At 41.1% G+C, this 20,170-nt stretch overlaps 1 protein-coding gene across 3 annotated transcripts in view; it reads right to left on the reverse strand.

Annotated features, from left to right (window-relative positions):
* Positions 1-2,329: 2,329 nt before the first annotated feature.
* CCDC30 (coiled-coil domain containing 30) overlaps positions 2,330-20,170 on the reverse strand; it is a 72,584-nt gene continuing 54,743 nt past the window's right edge. Inside the window, exons 17-23 of one of the 3 annotated variants that reach the window (XM_070404982.1) lie at positions 18,076-18,238; positions 16,464-16,576; positions 10,900-11,041; positions 7,916-8,052; positions 5,294-5,408; positions 3,241-3,308; positions 2,330-2,781 (exon numbers count right to left, since the gene is read on the reverse strand). In XM_070404982.1, the coding sequence (XP_070261083.1) occupies positions 2,676-2,781; positions 3,241-3,308; positions 5,294-5,408; positions 7,916-8,052; positions 10,900-11,041; positions 16,464-16,576; positions 18,076-18,238 (844 nt within the window). In that variant the 3' untranslated portion in view covers positions 2,330-2,675. Of the gene's footprint in view, positions 2,897-3,240; positions 3,309-5,293; positions 5,409-7,915; positions 8,053-10,899; positions 11,042-16,463; positions 16,577-18,075; positions 18,239-20,170 lie in introns of those variants that run through there. The other 2 variants (XM_070404983.1, XM_070404984.1) reach the window with 2 other exon arrangements.

Here is a 20,170-nt window from a genome sequence, read left to right on the forward strand (position 1 = left end):
GGTAATTGAGCCTCTTTCTCTTGCTGCTTTTAAGATTTTCTCTTTGTCTTTTGCTCTTGGCATTTTAATGATGATGTGTCTTGGTGTGGTCCTCTTTGGATTCCTTTTGTTTGGGGTTCTCTGCGCTTCTTGGACCTGTAAGTCCATTTCTTTCTCCAGGTGGGGGAAGTTTTCTGCCATTATTTCTTGAAATAGGTTTTCAATATCTTGCTGTCTCTCATCTTCTGGCACTCCAATAATTCTGATATTAGACCGCTTAAAGCTGTCCCAGAGGCTCCTTACACTATCTTCACACTTTCGGATTCTTTTTTCATTTTGCTTTTCCAATTGGGTGTTTTTTGTCGAATCTTTGGTTTGATTCTTGTGCTCCTCTGGTCTGCTATTGGGTATAATATTCTTTATTTCAGTCCGTGTATGCTTACTTTCTAATTTCTTTATCGTAGCATCGAGGGTCTCATTAGTTTTCGTGAGGCTCTGCACAAATTTATGGCAAGCCCTCAAAATTGCGATTCTTAGCTCCATATCTTCCATTTCTGTCATGTTTTTTTGTCTCCGCATCTTATATGCTTTCTTGGTGCCCCCGCTTGTGGTCTCTGTGCGTAGTCTTGTTCTAGCCAAGCCTTAATTGTTGTAGTTAACACTAGAGGGATTTGACCACCAGGCCGACTGGCTGTAGGAATCAGCTGTGGAAAACGTCTGTCTTCTGGGGAGGCGCTATTCCAGCCTTTGCCTGAGGCGGTCGGCAAATGGTTGTGCGCAGGGCCTGGGCGGGGCGGGCTCAACAGGGCGGGGGGAGGGAGCCGCTATGGCCGCTCTCAGTCCGTCCCCAGGGGCTCTGCCTCTCTGTCCCAACAACCGCTGCAAACCTCGGAGGGGCCGTAGCCAGACAGTCCCGCTTCTCCCGTTTGAGTCTGGGTCCCTAGAGACTCGCCCGGATCTGTAGCCCAGAGTCTGAGACTCGCTCCTGATTGAAAACGACAGTCGCGCCCTCAGCCGCCAGCCCGCTTTGCGCGCGCACCGCCGCACCACCGTACCTTTAAATTTTCCACACTGCGCCTCCGCTGAGCGTCGGAATGCTGTTGTTTTTGCTTCTAGTTGAAGAGACTCTCCTCAGCCAGCCTTCCCGTGGTTCTGGTTGATGTCCGCTCCGACTTTTAGTTGTATTTTTGAAGTGGTTGTCCACGGCGGCAGTCTCCGGTGTTTACCTATGCCGCCATCTTCCCGGTCGATAATATCCAATGTTGATGAGACTGTAGAAAAACTAGTACACTCAGCCCTGACCGGTTTGGCTCAGTGGATAGAGCATCGGCCTGCAGACTGAAGGGTCCCAGATTTGATTCCGGCCAAGGGCATGTACCTTGGTTGTGGGCACATCCCCAGTAGGAGGAGTGCAAGAGGCAGCTGATCGATGTTTCCCTCTCATCGATGTTTCTAACTCTCTATCCCTCTCTCTTCCTCTCTGTAAAAAATCAATAAAATATATTTAAAAAAAAAAGAAAAAGAAAAACTAGTACACTCAAACTGCAAGTAAAAATAAATGATCTTCAGCACTTATTAAGCAATTTTTCAGTGCAAAATACACACTTCATTTCATTTGGTCCTCACAACTCTATGAGATAGGAACTACTATTGTTCCATTTTATGCATCAAGAAATTGAAGCTTGCCTGGCAGTGTGGCTCAGAGGATGAGCGTCAACCTTGGAACCAGGAGGTCACTGGTTCGATTACCAGTCAGAGCACATGCTTGGGTTGTGGGCTCGGTCCCCAGTTGGGGGGCGTGCAGGAGGAGGCAGCTGGTCAATGATTCTCTCTCATCTTTGATGTTTCTGTATGTCGCCCTCTCTCCCTTCCTCTCTGAAATCAATAAAAAAAATTAATAAATAAAATTGAGGCTTAGAGGTTGACTGTAGAAACAGTATATTGATACAATCTTTTTTTAAAAAGCAATGAAGATAAGTATTGTACCAAAACTATATAACATTTATATCCTTTAACCCAATTATGCCAACCTTGTAATTTATTTTCTGGATTAATTTAAGAGAAGAAAGGAGCTAATTCACAAAGACTTTCACTGCAGCATAATCTTCAAATAGTGAAAAAGTAGAAACAGCTTGGATGTCAAATAACAAGAAAATTTATAGACCATGAACATGATAGAATATCCTGGCTACTGAAAGAATAATTGTAAAGTGTTTAAATATGGGAGAATGTTTTATGGTATATTAAATTAAAAATAAGACTATGAAAATGTAATATAATAACCATTAAGATACATGAATAAGAACCAGAATAACTCCAAAATGAAAACAGTAGTGTTAAGAATGTGCGATTATAAAAGGGTTTTTTTCTTCTTTTTAAAATACTTGCTTTAATGTGATTACATTGTTTTTAATTTTAAAAAGTAAGGAAATACCCATGAAAATACGAAAGAATGCTGAATTAGCCATGTATGTGTTCTGCTGAATAGAAACCTAATTAAAGCACCAACTTAAGTCACTATATTGATCAATATCAAGCAAACTTGAAAAATCTATATTTAGAACTGGTTTAATGAATTTATCAGCAATTTTGAAGATTCCTGGTTGATGTCCAGCAGGAAATCTATTATAACTTCTCCATGTCATGTTCCACCTTCATGTCCAAGCTTTAAATGAGCAGCGTTGATGAGTCTAGTTTTAGACATCAGCGATTTTATAGTTCTGACTTTTGGACTTGTTCGTAGATGTGATGTACTTTTTTTCAGAGAATCCACAGTGTATGTATGTATCCAGCTTCAGAATTCTGTGAACAGGAAAGAGACTCGAGGGACTTGGGGTTTGCCACTGCTTCTTCTGACTTGTGTTCTTTAGTTTCTTAAAGACTTCCAACTGACTCTACCAAACCTGTTACAGAAAAACTAAGAAAGGCCACCTGTGAGAACTTTAGGTGCATGGGATCTCTTGACAGCATTTTGGGGTAACAGGGGATAAGGCTTCAATAGGATTTCAGTTTTGACAATTGTCAAACACAAAGACAGCCAAATAAAATTACCTTTATGTTTATGGATTATCTTCTACCGTGAGTCAGGATTCTATTAGGTGTGGGGGTGAAGCAGTGGTGAGGAGAGAAGGAACTGGAAGGTTTAAATACTATATATAGAGGAAGTTACCCCTAAATTCGATGCTTTCTCAAGCCAGCAACTCACGACTGGTTAGTCAGCCCTGACTCTCAGTCACAGATGATTGTCTTGACTTTACTAACCTGGAGTTTGGTAGGGGCAAGATTTTATTCAATGGGTCATATTCAGAGATGCCAGCCAGTATTGTTTCCTAAAGGACAAGAAAGCATTAATTTAAAATTTGTAATGATAAACCATTGTCATTATGATCCTAGAACTATGCTTTGTATATATACTAGAGGCTCGATGCACGAAATTTGTACAAGAGTAGGCCTTCCCAGCCACAGCGGCTGCCTGGACCCCTCCTTCCTTCAACCCCTCCCTCCCTCACAGCTGCCTCAATCCGTGGCTGCAGCCCTGGCTTCATCCAGAAGGTCGTCCGGAAGGACGTCTGGTCTAATTAGCATACTATGCTTTTATTATTATAGATTTTTTTTTTTGTTAAAAATGTAATCTCCTCACCTCACACCTGTTTGACAAGAGGTGGTAAATGCTGATGAGGATGTGGAGAAAAAGGAACCCTCGTGCACTATTTGTAGGAATATAAATTGGGGTAGCTACTATGGAAAACAGTTTGGAGGTTCCTCAAAAAACTAAAAAGAGCCCTAGCTTGTTTGGCTCAGTGGACAGAGCACCAGCCTGCAGACTGAAGGGTCCTGAGTTCGATTCCGGTCAAGGGCATTGCCAGTGTTACGGGCTTGATCCCCAGTGTGGGGTGTGCAGAAGGCAGCCTATCAATGATTTTCTCTCACCGATGTTTCTATCTCTCCCTCTCCCTTCCTCTCTGAAATCAATAAAAAAATATTTTAAAAAATTAAAAATAGAACTATATGACCCAGTAATTCCACTCTGGGTATTTATCCAAAGGAATCAAAATCACTACCCTGAAGACACATCTGCACTCCATGTTAAGTGCAGCATTATTTACAATAGCCAAGACATGGAAGCCACCAAGTATCCATTATGGATGAATTAATAAAGAAATTGTTAAGCACACACACAAACACACACAATATGGAATACTATCCAGCCATAAAAAAGAAGGAAATCCTGCCATTTGTGATAACATGGGTAGACTTTAAGGACATTATGCTAAGTGGAATAAGTCAGAGAAAAACAAATACCATATGATCTCACTTGTATGTGAAATCTCATGAACAAACTCACAGCAACAGAGATAAGATCTGTGGTTGCTAGAGGTAGGGGGTAGGGGAATTAGGTAAAGATGGTCAAAAGGTACACACTTGCAGTTACATGATAAATTCTGGGATGTAATGTACAACATGATGACTATAGTTAACAATACTGTATATTTGAAAGTTGTTAAGAGAGTAGATCTTAAAGTTTTCATGATTAGGAATAATATTATAAGTACCCTGGGAAGAAACATATAACCTAAGATACAAGCCAGGGAAGAAAGCAAGGAAGTCTCTGTCCTGGATTTAAAATGCAACTCAGCTCATTGAAATTCCTCTTGCTGACTCGCTCACCAACCAGACACTGGACCTTGTCTGAACCTATACTACCTGTCTGCTTGGATTTTTGTAACATAATTGCTTTTATCTGACTCAGATGTTTTCCTTAGGTTTGACTTCTTGCCAGACCAGACTAGCTTCACTTTACCTCTCTGAACCTCAGATTTGCTCATCTCTCAGATTGGACTGGAACTATACATGGCAAACAGGGTTGTCGAGAATGAGGCATACATGTGAAGACATTGAACATTAATTCATTCCCAAATATTTATGGAGCACCTGTGCATAGATACAATTACAGATAAGATAACAATCTTTGATCCAGGATCTCATCGCGGAGTTGATGAGCTGGAGAAGAAGTAAAAGGGCAATGACAATGGAGTGTGTTAAGGAAGAAGTTATGAGGCATGCACACCTTGCCCTGGGACCACACAGAAGGAGAGTGTTTAGTAAAAGCTGATCCAATAAAGAGCAAAGCTGGCCAAGAACAGACTCAGAGGCTGCTGCCCTGGTGTGCAGGCAATGAGCCTCTCTACCACAGTCCACCATGAGGCCAAGTTCAGGCGACAGCCATATAAAGAAGATGAAGGGAAGAGAGAGCAGAGCAACCGTAACAACCTAAACTTCATATCAAACATCTACCAGGAAGCTCATATCTTACCTCTCTTCTGCAAGTCTGGATGCTTCTTATAATGCGTTCTAAGAGGCCAACCTGTTCTGTGAGCTGGAGACTGTTTTCCTGTAATTGCTTATTTTCTTTATCCAGGAAAAGTACTCTAAGAATGGAATAAATCAGAGGCATGACTTAAAATTTCTACATTATTATTAAAAACTATGTCCCACTTCCCACTAGCTCTGGGTCTTAGCCCACTGTCCAGATTTTAGAACCAACATACCAAGTGAAAATTAATAAGCTTCTGGCCTGTACATAGTCATTCAATACCTACTGAGAGCAGAGACATACTATGTGCAAGAGAATGAAAGGCATAGTTCTAGCCCTTGAGTCACATCAGGAAGGATATGATCCCATTTAGGAGTGGAACTGAAAGAGGAGACTCTGCATCCCTTCAAAGACAGTAACAACACAGCCTGCATCTGGTTTGATCTCATGCAATCATCCCATACATTAGTAGCAGCAGCAGCAACCATTTACTGAGTACTTACCATGTACTTAGGCACTGGAACCTATTCACACAGAAAGCACTTCAAACTTTTCATGTATTCCTATATAATAAAAGCCTAATATGCTAAGTGTCTGGTCGGCCAGTCATCCATTCAACCAATCAAAGCATAATATGTTAATGATATGCTAAGGCAGCTCAACTGCTTACTATGACGTGCATTGACTACCAGGGGGCAGATGCTCCAACTGGTAGGTTAGCTTGCTGCTGGGGTCCATCCAATCAGGACTGAGAAGGACTGGCCAGACACTCACTGGAGCCCTCCTGCGTCCCTTCCCGGCCCCGATTGTGCACCTGTGGGGTCCCTCGGCCTGGCCTGCGCCCTCTCGCAATCCAGGGTCCCTCGGGGGATGTTGAAGAGCCAGTTTCAGCCCAATTCTGCAGACCAGGCCGAGGGACCCCACTGGTGCACAAATTCGTGCACGGGGCCTCAATTAGCTCGTATAATCATCACAACAACGTCACAAGATATTGTTATGAAGCCTATTTTACAGGTGATGAAACTGAAGCTCAGAGAGGGGACAGTAATTTGTGTAAGAAGATAAAACTAGAAAGTCATAGAGCTGGGATGCCAACCCAGAACTTTCAAACTTGTAAAGCCCGAGGTCCTCACGGCATTGCCAGGCCCACTCAGCAGGGCTGCAGTTTATACAGGACACATGAGAGTGCAGTCGTTTTAATCAGAGGTTTATGTTTGAGTTTTGCCACTTACTAGCTGTGCGACCAGGGCAAATGACTAAATATGAGCCTGTTTCCTCATCTGTACAATGAGGAAAACTCCCGTAGAGACGCTTACTCTAAGGAAAACATAAGTCAAGTCCAGGTGACCAAATGTATCTTCAGGAGGGCAAAACAGGGACATTATTTTATTTTTTAAAATATATTTTATTGATTTTTTACAGAGAGGAAGGGAGAGAGATAGAGTTAGAAACATCGATCAGCTGCCTCCTGCACACCTCCTACTGGGGATGTGCCCGCAACCAAGGTACATGCCCATGACTGGAATCAAACCTGGGACCTTTCAATCCGCAGGCCAATGCTCTATCCACTGAGCCAAACCAGTTAGGGCAAGACAGGGACATTATTAATGGGGAGACACAGCAAGAGGAATTTCAGTGAGCTGAGTTGCATTTTAAAGAGTCAATTGTGTTGAGACGGTCAGAAGCAAGGGTATAGTTTGAGAAGGGCAATAAATTATGTGGAATATATAAAAGGGGGTAAATAGATAGTAAAAGATCATCAGAGCTTCTCCATGCCTGCCTGGAGCAGCATGTATCCATGTCAGTGGAAGGGAAAGTTCTACTTTGCTTGGCAGATTTCTCCTCAGGCTGCAGTGCCGTGAGGTCTGGTGTCAGGCTGCCCTGACACTGACTAAACTGGGTGAGTTCCCTAACCAATCTGGACCTCAGCTTCTCACCCATAAAATAGGTTAGAATAGTGTCTCCCTCCTGGCATTGGTATGAAGACAAAATAAATATATTTAGAGATAGCTTTGTACAGTGCCTAGCATATAGCAAATGCTCAAAAAAGTGTTAATTAGTATAGGTACTATTGGTGATACTGTCTGTTAAGATCAACCCACTCTCTTTGCTCTGATTCTGTGCTCTGAGGAAACTTTTGATGGAATTAAGGTTTCCTATAGAGGAGAGAATGCTTGAGCTAGCTGATCTGTGAATTCTTATCTGCTGAGAATATTCTCCTCACAAATGAATGCATTGGTAGCCTGTGAGTTTCATGAATTTAAGTTACTAGTGTGAGCCCGTTTCTCTCTTGGTCTACCTTGATTCCATAGGTATCAAATGATAAAAATGAGTGTCAACACACACAAAGTGGTAGGCCAGAATGGGCATAGTGGGTCCTCAAGGAGGCAATGCCATCATGAATGAGCCTACCTGAATGGCCAGCCCACCTTCTCCATGATATTTTTCTCTGTGGTTTCACAACTTCTGCCCCTTGTATGAACTGCTGAAAACAGCAGACGGCAGAGCAACAGTGATGAGATAGGACATAAGCTCAAAGGACAGTCTCAGGAAGCATCTCTCTGTTGAGGGAGAAACATCTCCTTTAGAGTTCTCTGGCAACTGTGGCAGGACCACACCCACCTGTGCTGAACAGACGATATCATGCATTTGTTGTCATGGATCAATTTTTCTTGCTCCATGAGCTGCTCCAGAAGCTTCCTATTTTCTAGGAGCAGGTTATCATTTTGGGCGGTGACCTGGTCCTGGAATGCCTTCTCCTATGAGTAAAAGCAAAAGCCCCCTCATTACCACAGGAAGAAAAATGATCCGTTTAAGAACATCAGCCTGGTTATAACTCCAATAGCAAATTTCCCTTATTCACTTTTTCTCTCTTGTGGTCTAGGCTGTTTTCACCTTTTTGCTGACATTGTCAGCTAGATTGTTCTATATATTTTTGGGTACTTATGTCATGTATTTTGTTTGGATATTTACTCATTCTTTTAGGTTATCTGAGCACTCAACTTCTAATAAGGTCCCAATGATCTCAACTATATTCTAACTACATTAATATCAAATCACAGACAAATACAACTGAATTCTTTGAAGCTCCAGATTGAAAAAAAATTCCCCATAATGGATTTCCACTTGCTTTGTAGTTATAGTATTTTTAAGGCAAAGAGAGGAAGATGGGAATTCAGCCACCTGACTTGGCAACCGGTATCAAGATCTCAGTTGGGTTGGCAAGTCAAGCATGTCAGCCAGGCACTAATAAGATTCCTGCAGTGAGGATGTTGAAATGATTTCTAGCTGGGCACCATGCTTCATTTTCTACCAACGATTTCCCCTGAAAACAATAGCTAGTGAAGTAGCTAAAACGAAAAGGAGTATTTTTTGTGAAAAAAGCACCAACATTCTTATAGTGAGTCAGTAGATATTAGTAAATATCTGTTGTTGAAGACTTTAGGAGCTCAAAAGTGTAAAAGTTCCCTTCTCATTTCACCAGTTACTGTCAATAGTAGCAAGGCCCTCGCCAGTTTGGTTCAGTGCATAGAGTGTCAGCCCAGGTTCAATTCCGGTTAGGCACATACCTCGGTCGGTTGCAGGCTCCATCCTGGCCCTGGCCGGGGTGCGTGCAAGAGGCAACCAATTGATGACACATCAATGTTTCTCTCTCTGTGTCTCTCCCCCTCCCTTCCACTCTCTCTAAAAATATCCTGTATTTTTATGGAAAAATATCCTTGGTGAGGATTAACAACAACAAAATAGTAGCAGGTGAAAGCTTTTCATGTGTGTTCCTCACCTGCCAAGGGTGGAGGAAGTGGGGGTAGGAGAAGAATGACCTCTGGCAGAGGGGTGAATCACAGAGTTAAGAGGGGTAAGTTTCTTTCTTTCTTTAAAATAATATACTAATATAGAACATTCAGAAAAGACTGTCCATATATGTGGAATCTTAAATAAAAAACAAACAAATAAAAAAACAGAAAACAAATTGGTGGTTGCCAGAGACAAGGGGGGAAGTGGGCAAAATGGGTGAAGGAAGTCAAAAGGCACAAAGTTCCAGTTATAAATAAATGAGCCATGGAGATGCAATGTCTGGCATGGTGACTATAGTTAACAATATTACATTTTATATTTGAAAGTTGCTAAGAGTACATTTTAAAAAGTTCTTATCACAAAAAAAATGCATAATGATGTATGGTGCTGGATGTTAGCTAGACTTATTGTGGGGATCATTTTGTAATATATACAAATACAGAATCATTATGTTGTATACCTGAAACGAATATAATGTTATATGTCAATTATATCTCAAAAAAAAGAAAGAAAAGGAAAAAACTGTCCATCAGAGAGTTATAAAGAAGGAGATTATATTATGTTCTGAAACAAACCAGATTTTAGTCTTTCATCCAGAACCCTTCAATGTCTAACAGTAGTCTCCCCTGATATTATTTAAATACATTTATGGTTAGGATTGAGAATAGAAGGAGCCTTCCCGAAATAATACACTATGCAGCCAAAACTGGATTAGTGAGGAAATTGAGTGGGGCAGGCTACTGACACCCTGTCCTTTGGAAATACCATACTTCTTTGAACCAAAAAAATCAGAACACTTGCTCCAATAATAGGGTAAAATATTTGGGGACATCTGGTTTGGTCGGTAACAACAGTCAGAGGACCCAACTGGTTCACTGTATATAGAGAAGGCTGAAAAATTAAGCCCAAAAAGGTGACATTATTTTCTGGACATTTGGTGCTTAGAAAGTGAGCCCAGCTTTTTAATGCTCAGGGCTCTGGTCCATGGGCCCTAAAATAAATAAACTCTGGACCACCAGGTTTGTACCACTGTGGGTCTTCCTCTGGGTGATTTCCAATTCTAGTAACAAGTTCTCTTGCGAACTGTGCAACCACTGATTAACATGAGCCCAAGAGATTTTACACCAAAAAGAAGGCCACAAAAATTTATATGGGCCAGGTACCACTTTAGGCATTTCATATTTTAATCCTGGTGAGGGAGGGATATATTTCCCCCACTTCACAGATGAGGAAAATGAAGGGGAAACATTACTGGCAGAGTCCATTGCTCTCCATTTTGAATTTATGTAGTTTAATGATCTCAAGACCATTCTGCCTTGGATTGTATCCACCTGCCCCATGTCCTCCCTACCCACACACCAGCAAGTCATAATGGCAATAAGGCAAACACAAGGAAACCATGGGTATTTAGAAATAAGCTTGTAGGCACTAATTAAGGATTAATAAAGGAATAGGGATGACCTAGTTTCACAGCCATTTAAAACTAACGGGAGTTTGAGGCAAATGAGGGCTTATAGAAATTAGGAAGCACTCTTTGCTGACGGGTGTTTAAGAAAATATATTTTCACTTGAAGGCAAGACACAATTATAAGCAGGCAGTGCAGACGATTTTCAGTGTCCAGTTTGAACATCACTATGAGTCTTAAATTCCTTTTTGGCAGAGCTTAAACAGTTATTGAAAGAAGGTGCAAAGAAAAGACCTGAAAACATGGGCTATGAAGAGGCCACAAATAAATTTTTTTTAAATGAGGGGGTTTTCCATGACTGACCACCAGCACCATCAGTGAGCTCGACACCTTTTTCACTCTCACCTTTTCTATTTTTTGCCGCAGTATTCCAATGTCATTTTCAAGTAGTTTAATTCTCTCGTCTCGAAGCTCTACTTCGTGAACGAAGTGACTCTTGACTCTGTGAAGCTTGTTTTTGTGATGATAATATTTTTTATTATAGTTTCTATAAAAATAAATTTGAAAACAGGCACACTTGAACACAGTGAAATTTTATTTTGCCTCCTCAATGTGCACCTCTCTTGGGTTTCCTCTTCTTGCTTTGTCAGGGCCTGGCACCAGACAGGGATACTTGTCCTGCCTCAGCTCAGCAGTACTTTTTGCCCTCAAGTAGGGGAATGGATCTAGAGAACACCAGCTTTTATTCATCACCATGGACTCAAGTCTCTGGCTTATCTTGGTCTTGAGCTGATGAGTGTAAGCTATGTTTACAAGTTTAATTTTGGAAACTCCTTGACTTCTGATCCCTGCTCCACTGATTCAGTCATCAATTTTAAATTTCCTAGTTCTTAGCTATGCCCTTGTGTAGTAATATAACCCACTTCAATATTGTCTATTTTCCAGATAACTAGGTCTGCTCTCAGTCCTTACCTTGAGTCTGGACTTTTAAATGCAAATTCTATATAAGTCTCTGCTCTGCTCAAGACTTTTATTCTGATTCTGACATAAATCTTACTGCCAATAAGCACAGGAAAAAATGTTCAACATTATTAGCTATTAAGGAAATGCAAATGAAAACTATAATGAAATATAACTTCATAGCCACTAGGATGGCTAAGATAAAAAAGAAAGATAATAATAAGTGCTGACAAGGATGTGGAAAATTGGAACTCTCGTACACTGATATTAGGAATATCAAATGGTACAGCCTCTTTGGACAAAGCCTGGCAGTTCCTCAAATGAGTAAATATAGAGCCATATGACCCAGCAGTTCCACTCCTAGAGAAAGTCTAAGAAAATGAAAACATATGGCCCAGCTGGTGTGGCTCAATTGGTTGAGCATCTTCACATGCACTAAGAGGTCACTGGTTCAATTCCCAGTCGGGGCTCATGCCCAGGTTGTGGGCTCAATCCCCAGTAGGGGACGCACAGAAGGCAGCGTATTGATGTTTTTCTTTCTCATCAATGTTTCTCTCTCTCTCTCTCTCTCTCTCTCTCTAAAATAAATAAAAACATATTTTTTAAAAAAGAAAACATGTGGATAAAAACGTGTATATGAATGTTCATAGTAACACTATTCACAAAAGCCAATAGGTGGAAACAACCCACATTTCCACCAACTGATGAATAGATAAACAAGATATGGTATGTACATACAATGGAATATTATTCAGCCTTAAAAAGAAAATTTTGCCTGGCCAGTGTGGTTCAGTGGTTGAGCGTCGACCCATGACCCAGAAGGTCACGGTTCGATTCCTGGTCAGGGCACATGCCTGGGTTGTGGGCTTGATCCCCAGTAGGGGGATGCAGGAGGCAGCCGATCAATGATTCTCTCTCATCACTGATGTTTCTATCGCTCTCTTCCTCTCTGAAATCAATAAAAATACATTTTTTTTAAAGAAAGGAAAATTTGATACATGCTACATTATAGAAAATTTGGAAATCCAACTTCCAATATGATCAGTATTATAATACTGTTGTATTTCCTGTTAGTCTTTTTGTAAGCATCTTTTGTTTAAACATAGTCTACATTGAAATTTTTATCTTATGCTCTTGTCATTGATTATATCATAATTATTTTCCCATGCTATCTAGGCTTCAAAGCCACCGTCTCTTACAGTTATAATATGTTCCATGAATGCATTATACTAGACCTAACTAGTTCCTATTGCTGGATGTTCAGGTTTCTTCCTGTAGTGTTATGCATGGTCTGAAGAGTATGTTGATGCAGTACAAGTGAGGGCTTAGCCCTTCCCTTGCCGTTGCTGGCTCGATGTTTGGCACACCTCTGGGTTTGGTCAGAAGTTCTCTTGGCCAACTTGCCTGTTGAACATGTGCTTTGTTAACTACTAGCACTTGAGGCAGCACAATACTGATGCTCTAAAATTTAGGGACAGCTTTTAGCTCATGTTTAAGTAAAACCAGATGGTCTTTCTATTATTTTTACCTCAAAGCAGCAAGGAATTTGTTCCTCTGGAAGAGTGGTTGGGAAAACATGGAAAAAATTAGCATTGTCTGTAAAGGTCAGGACTGGGGGACCAGGGGAATGAAAACAGAAATGAACCTAGAGGGTTTTTGTTGTTGATGGGAATTTTTTTGTTGTTTTTGTATTTTTTGAACCTAGAGTTTTGACAGATCCTTCCATTTTTCATTCCCAAAGCTGTAGTTTTCAGCCTGCATGCACATCAGCATCACATGGGGAAGCTTTTAGCAGAATATTAATCCCTAAGCCCTATCTGAAGATAATGCTTTCATTAATCTATGTTGGGGCCCAGGCATATGCAGCTAGGGTTAGGATCCACTGGACAAATAACATGGAAAAATATTCAGCCTCACTGCCCATCCAAGAAATTAAAAATAAAATAATAATGAAGTAATTTATGAGAATGTAAGCATTAAAATTCATAGCACATGTTAAGCAAAAGAAGTTCAGACACAAAAGATTACATGCAGTACGAATCCTCCTAGATGAAGTTTTAGGAGAGACAGAAACCGGAAGAGTGAATGCCTGGGAGTGGGTGGGGGAGCAGGAGATACAGGTCGACTGCCAAAAAGTCGGAGAGAACTTTAAGGGGTAATGGAAATGTTCTGTATCTTGACTGAAGTAGTGGTTATGTCGGTGTATACATTTGTGGAAACTCATCAAGTTGTACATTTGAAATCTGTGCATTTTTATAAGTAAGTTATACCTCAATTTAAAAAAAGAATATTGCAAAAATTTCATCGATGGCAACACCCAATACTAATGAGGATGTGGTGAAATTGCTCCTCTTATATAATGATGGCAAAATTTTGGTAGGATGCTTCTGAATGTTTGTCAAGCTGTTGTTACAGCTTTTTGGCCAGTAGTTCCATATCTGGGAATATATTCTATAAAAATTAATTTTTAAAAAATATGTTTTTATTGATTTTTTTAGAGAGAGAGGAAAAAGAGGGATAGAGAGAGAGAAACATCAATGAGAAAGGAATATCATCTGACTGCTGCCTCCTGCATGCCCCCCACTGGGGATCGAGCCCACGACCTGGGCATGTGCCCTGACTGGGAATTGAACCAGTGACCTCTGAGTTCCTGGGTCAATGCTCAACCGCTGAGCCACATTGGTCGGGCTATAAAAATAATTTTAAATGAAAAAACACTTTTCAGTGTTATTTCGAATAAAAACATCGATCACAGACCTGTGAGTAATTTTCACTAAATTAGGACTGTGTTATGAGAGTTGACTCCAGCAGACCTAGAATTGCTCTGAGCTGTTTTGGAATGAAACAGCTGGTCAAGGAATGAAAATACTGATTACAAGTGTGTTGTTTTGTAACCGTAGGTCCAAGGAGTTTCATGGCAGTTTGCACCACCTTGTCAGCACTGTTTATTGGTAACAATGAGATTGATGATTTGCACCAGTCTCAGGGAGAACCCGGGAAGGCTCTGCTCTTGAGGCTCTCTTGAGGCTGGTTACATAGCGGAGATATACTCACATGACCAGCAGAGCATTTAAAAAAAATCTTAGTTGAGATTCCATTTTGGGATCCCTGGTTGTGAGGTGTTCAGTGCATGTCTGTGGTTCGTGACTCGCGAGAGGAGTTGCTTCCAGGCAGGGCCCTTACAGAGGGAAGACCCCTGGGGCTCCTGCCTAACTGCTCGGACTGCCCGCTGTGAGAGAGCCATGGGTGTGGTGCGTATCCCGACTCCATTCTATTGCCACACTGTGCCTTCTCCTACAGAGCTGTACCTTTGTAAGCACTGTCGCTGGGGTTCTGTTAGTCTTCTTTAGCAATCAAACCCAATTTAACTGGCACCGATGGTGCAAGGACATATCAACTTGATGAGATATTATGCTTTAAAAAATAAGCAAATTGAAAGACTGTAGCCACGGTGAACAATGCTTATGAGATGATATTAAGAGAAAGAGAATATAACCATATTTCTTCCTATGATAATAAAATCAAGGAGTGAACATGGGATGGATTCTAGGTGTGTGTTTTTTCCAAAAATTTGCATTGTTGCCTGGCCGGCATGGCTCAGTGGTTGAGCGTCAACCTATGAACCAGGAGGTCACAGTTCAATTCCTTGTCAGGCCATATGTCTGGGTTGTGGGCTCAATCCCTAGTGTGGGGCATTGCAGGAGGCAACTGATCAATGATTCTCTCTCATCATTGATGTTTCTATCTCTCTCTCATTCTCCCTTCCTCTCTGAAATCAATAAAAAAATATTTTTAAAGAAAATGTAACTCCTAAAAACCAAATGTAATTTTACTTTTGGAGTTTGATATTAACCTGACATGTATCAGCATTATATATTAAATGTCAATTCCTCTGACAAGCATTGTGGCATTTTACATATAGATCCATCACTTCATCCTCTTACCTCCTCTAATGTAGAAAGAGCACTGCATAGGTTATCAGAGGACTGAGTTCTCGTCTAAGATTTGTAAGCAGCATGAACTGAACAACATGTACTCCCTTGGCCATGATTTCTACATTTCTCAGTAATATGATGATCAAAGCAAGATAATGAATACTATTGACCTGAAAAATACTCTCTGCTAGACAGCAGTAAATAATGGTTTTTCAGTCATTATCATTAGCATCATCAACATAGTAGGTAAGAACATAAAAGAATAAGAAACTTCAATCTATAAAGGAATAAAACAAGACTAAGAGATGAGAGCAGAGAGGTTGGTCATAGAGAAAACACGACAAATGAACAGATATAATAATGGCTGTGTGCTAGATACTGTTCTAAGTAAGCACTTTGCATGTTTCTTCATTTAATTCTTACAACGACTTTACGAGATAACTGTTATTTTGCCCATTTTACAGATGAGAGCCCTCAGACACGGGGAGCTTACATAACTCACCCAAGGTCACACGGCTGCTTTCTAGTAGAACCCAGATTTGTAACAGGCAGTATGGCTCCAGAGTCCATACTCGAACTACTGTGCTACATTCCAGGGCAGAGGAGAGTGGGAGGAATCTGGTGGAATGACCAGGAAATGGAATGAAAGAGCAGGAATTCCAGGAACACTCATTTTTATTGAGCACCTACTATGTACCAGGAACTATGGATAAAAAGATGAGTGAGACTGTGGCCCACGCCCCTGAAAAGTCAACAGTATGGTGAGGAAGACAGGCAATAAGTCACATTATTTCAAAACAACATGGCAAATTCTTAAGTAAGTACAGAGAGGCATATACTAAGCGATATAGGAAGACAGAGAATGAACACTTCTCCCAGCCCAGGCTGGTGGTGTCAAGAAAGGCTTCTTAGAGAAGGTCTAAGAAGTATGATTTGAAATGAAGAGTTGAAATGGGGAGAGGGTGGTCCAGGTTGAGGAAAACAGTGAGGAGAAAAAGCCTGAAGGCAAGTGAGCAGGGTGTATTGGAGGCAAAGCAAACATTTCCCTCACAAAGAGAACTTGTTTTTGTTTACCTCACATGGACATCAAGCTGCTTCAAAAATTTCCCATATTCTTTATGTAGAGCTTCCTTTTCTTGCTGCAACCCAGACACCTTCTCTGACAATTCCTGGTAGCTCTTGAGATACTGAAAAACATTGATTTTTTATTGATTTCAGAGAGTACGGGAGAGGGAGAGAATCAAAACATCAATGATGAGAGAGAATCATTGATTGGCTGCCTCCTGCATGTCCCCTACTGGGGATCGAGCCTGCAACCCTGGTGTGTGCCCTTGACCGGAATGGAACCTGGGACCTTTCAGTCTGCAGGCTGACGTTCTATCCACTGAGCCAAATCAGCTAGGGGTGAAAAACATTTTTTAAAATGAGAATATTCTGTGCTGAATAAAGGTATGATGTTGATGGAATGTAAATTGACAAAGCCTTTCTGCTGAAAAAAAGCTTACAGTGGCTCCAGCTTCTGACACTGTAGTAGCTTCCTGTGATTTTCTGCTCTTTCAGATTTTCTGCAGCTCTTTGCCTTGACTTTTGCTCCACCAGCCTTTCCAATAGTTTTGCAAGCATCTAATTACCTATATAAAAAGTCTTCCAGCTCACCCTAGCCAGTTTTGCTCAGTGCATAGAGCCTTGGGTCAAGGGCACATACCTTGGTTGAAGGCAACTCCCTGGCCGGGGCCCTCCTTGGTCGGGTCTCGTGCAGGAGGCAACCAATCAATGTGTTTCTCTCACATTGATGTTTCCCTCTGACTTTCCCTCTCCCACTCGCCCTAAAGAATCAGTGGAAAAATATCCTCAGGTGAGGATTAACAAAAGAAGGAAAAAAAAGTCTTCCAGCTCGAAGTCTATAAAGTGAAAGCTGTTTTCCTGAGCTAATCCTGTCTAATAAAGTATCTGGTTCTAGAAATGGCTCCTCAAATATAGGAAGCTCAAAGATTGGTTATCTGACCAGGTTAGATGTAAAGGCAGTATAATCTTGTCACTGGTATTAGATATCCATGATGTAGGGTCAATTAGGTTATAGTTTATAGTTGCCTGTCCTGAAGTACTTTGGGAGACCACCTGATTGGTATAAAGAATGTTATAGCAGAATTGAGAAGTACAAGGAGTTTGGGGTGGCCTAGCCATAGCAGTTCTTTCTGATCTTCTACTTATCCCTAACTCTCCCTCCCAACAGTTTTATAAGCATGTTATTGCTTGTGTTAAATCCCTTCTTGCTCAAAATACCTACAGTAAATTCTGCTTTCCTGGCTGAAACCTGACTAAACGAATGGGTAAAGTGCTAGGCGCTCCATAAGTATTAGCTATTGCTCCATGACAGCGATCTGCAACCTTTTTCATCTCATGGAACATATACACTAGTTACTAAAATTCTGTGGCACAAAATATATTATAGTTTTTGCTGATCTGACACACAAAAAAGTGTAATTTTGATTCATTTATACCAGATGGCTATTGTTATGTTGGCTGTAGTCATTTTTTTATTTGACAATCTAATGGAAAAGAAGTCAATGCCCCTCACTAAACAGTGAGGTACTGAATGTTTAAAAATTTTTTGTGGCACACCGACTGAAAATCGCTGCTCTCTGGGAACTGGAAAACGGAGAAGCATGTCTATTTACTTTCTTACCTCATCAGATTTTCTTTTTTCATTTTCCAGTTGTTTAAGTTGGGCCTCTTGTTGCTGAATTCTGTGTTGTTGCTGAGAACTGGTCACTTCTAGTATATTCTCTTTATCTAGTAAGATTTTCACTTTTTGTTGTAGCTCATTTATATTTTGATCTAGGAGTTTCCTGAGGGCAATTAATATACATTAAAATCACACCATGAATTGCAAAGCTTTGCAAATGAAACTCTTTGAGATAAAATTGTGTTTTTTTTAATCCTTATCCAAGGATATGTTTTTCACTGATGAGAAAGAGAGAGAGAGAGAGAGGGAGAGAGAGAGAAACATTCATGTGAGAGAGAAACATCGATTGGTTGCCTCCTGTATGTGCCCCCAAATAGGATCAAACCTGCAACCTGGGTATGTGCCAGGACCAGGAATGGAACCCGTGGCCCTTCAGAGCAAGGGACAGCACTCCTACCAACTAAGCCACTTGGCCAGGGCGTTCCCCATTACTTTTAAGATAAAGTTCAAACTCTTAAATATAGCTTGCTAGCTAGCCTCATTTTAGCTTACCTTTCTAGCCTCATTTTCGTGCCACTCCCTGTACCCACAAACATTTTGTGCCAGCCAAAATGAACTCCTCCATCCCCCAAAATGAAACAAGTCATTCTCCACACTTACTCCTCCTCTGCAACGCCAACCTTTTCCCTATCTTCCTCGTCCAGGCCTTCCTTTGCCTAATATTCTCTACTTAGCTTTCCCATGCCAACTGCTTTAGTCTCAGCTTAATAGCTTCCTTAGAGGAAGGCTTTCTTGAGCTCTCTAGGCCAGATTAGCTGTCCTTATTACCTGCTATCACAGCATCATAAACTCGCCTCTGTATAACACATATTTCATTGCAGTTGCAAAGTCTTATGTAGAGGGTATTCTTTATAGTGAAACCGAGGGTCCTGATTTAGCGTATGATTTCTGTTGACTATGTAGCCCCAGCATTCTATTCAGTTTCTTCACAGCCTGCTCCATAAGCCTTAGTTCTCCCCTTACTAGTCATTAACCCCCTGAGGCAACAAAAACAATGGCCACACCTTCACTAAAGGTCACAAGGTATGGGTTTCTGTTAAGCTAAAGATAATATCTTGACCTAAGTTATGTTTCAGCTCCTGTGTCCTGAGGTGGAATGACTCCCTGGCTACTTTCCCATGAAACTGGGCAGAGGGATGCCAGAGCTGTCTGCACAGTTTGAACCCGTAACCCACGGTGTCTTGTGATTTGCCCTATATAGTCTGTAACCTACATGCCATTGGAGTGTTTGGGGTTTTAAGCATTAGCTCCCCATTCTCTGGGGTGTTGCCACTTATAATAAGTTAGCAAATATTTCCCCACAGCAATTCTTGATGTTTAGTGTTTGGCTCTGCTAGTGCCAGGTGGCTGCACTTTTTCTGTTTGATAACAATACCATCTATAATAATAAAAGCATAATATGCTAATTAGACCAGACAGCCAAACGACCTTCCAGATGTCATTCAGATGTCCTTCCGGATGAAGCTGCATCAGCAGGGGCCAAGGCAGAGGTGGTTAGGGGTGATCAGGCAGGCAGGCAGAGTGGTTAGGGGCAATCAGGCAGGCAGGCGAGTGGTTAGGGGCAATCAGACAGGCAGGCAGGCGAGCAGTTAGGAGCCAGTGGTTCCAGATTGTGAGAGGGATGTCTGCAAGAGGGATGTCTTACTGGCAGTCAGACATCCCCTGAGGGGTCCTGGATTGCAAGAGGGTGCAGGACAGGCTGAGGGATATCCTCCCCCTCCCAATCCCCCTCCCTCCTGTGCATGAATTTCATGGCCCAGGCCTCTAGTTATTTATAAAAACAAAAGTGTCTAAAAAGCATTTTACATGAATAATGATAGATGTAACAGGATGTTGTACATATATTTAAAAGAATAGTATGAAATAAATCAGTAACAGAAAGATAGCTGAAAAATCCCCAAATATTTAATGATTAAACAAACAGTTCTAAAAAATGCATTTGTCAAAAAAGAAGTCTCAAGAAATTAAAAAATATTTTGAACTATGTTTATTTGACAAGAAAATGAAAATACAACCTACAAAATCTGTGAGGTGC

The sequence above is a fragment of the Myotis yumanensis genome, unplaced genomic scaffold (assembly GCF_028538775.1).
Source record: "Myotis yumanensis isolate MYYU_CA2020_CCGP unplaced genomic scaffold, mMyoYum1.0.hap1 SCAF_2, whole genome shotgun sequence".
Lineage (NCBI taxonomy): Eukaryota > Metazoa > Chordata > Mammalia > Chiroptera > Vespertilionidae > Myotis > Myotis yumanensis.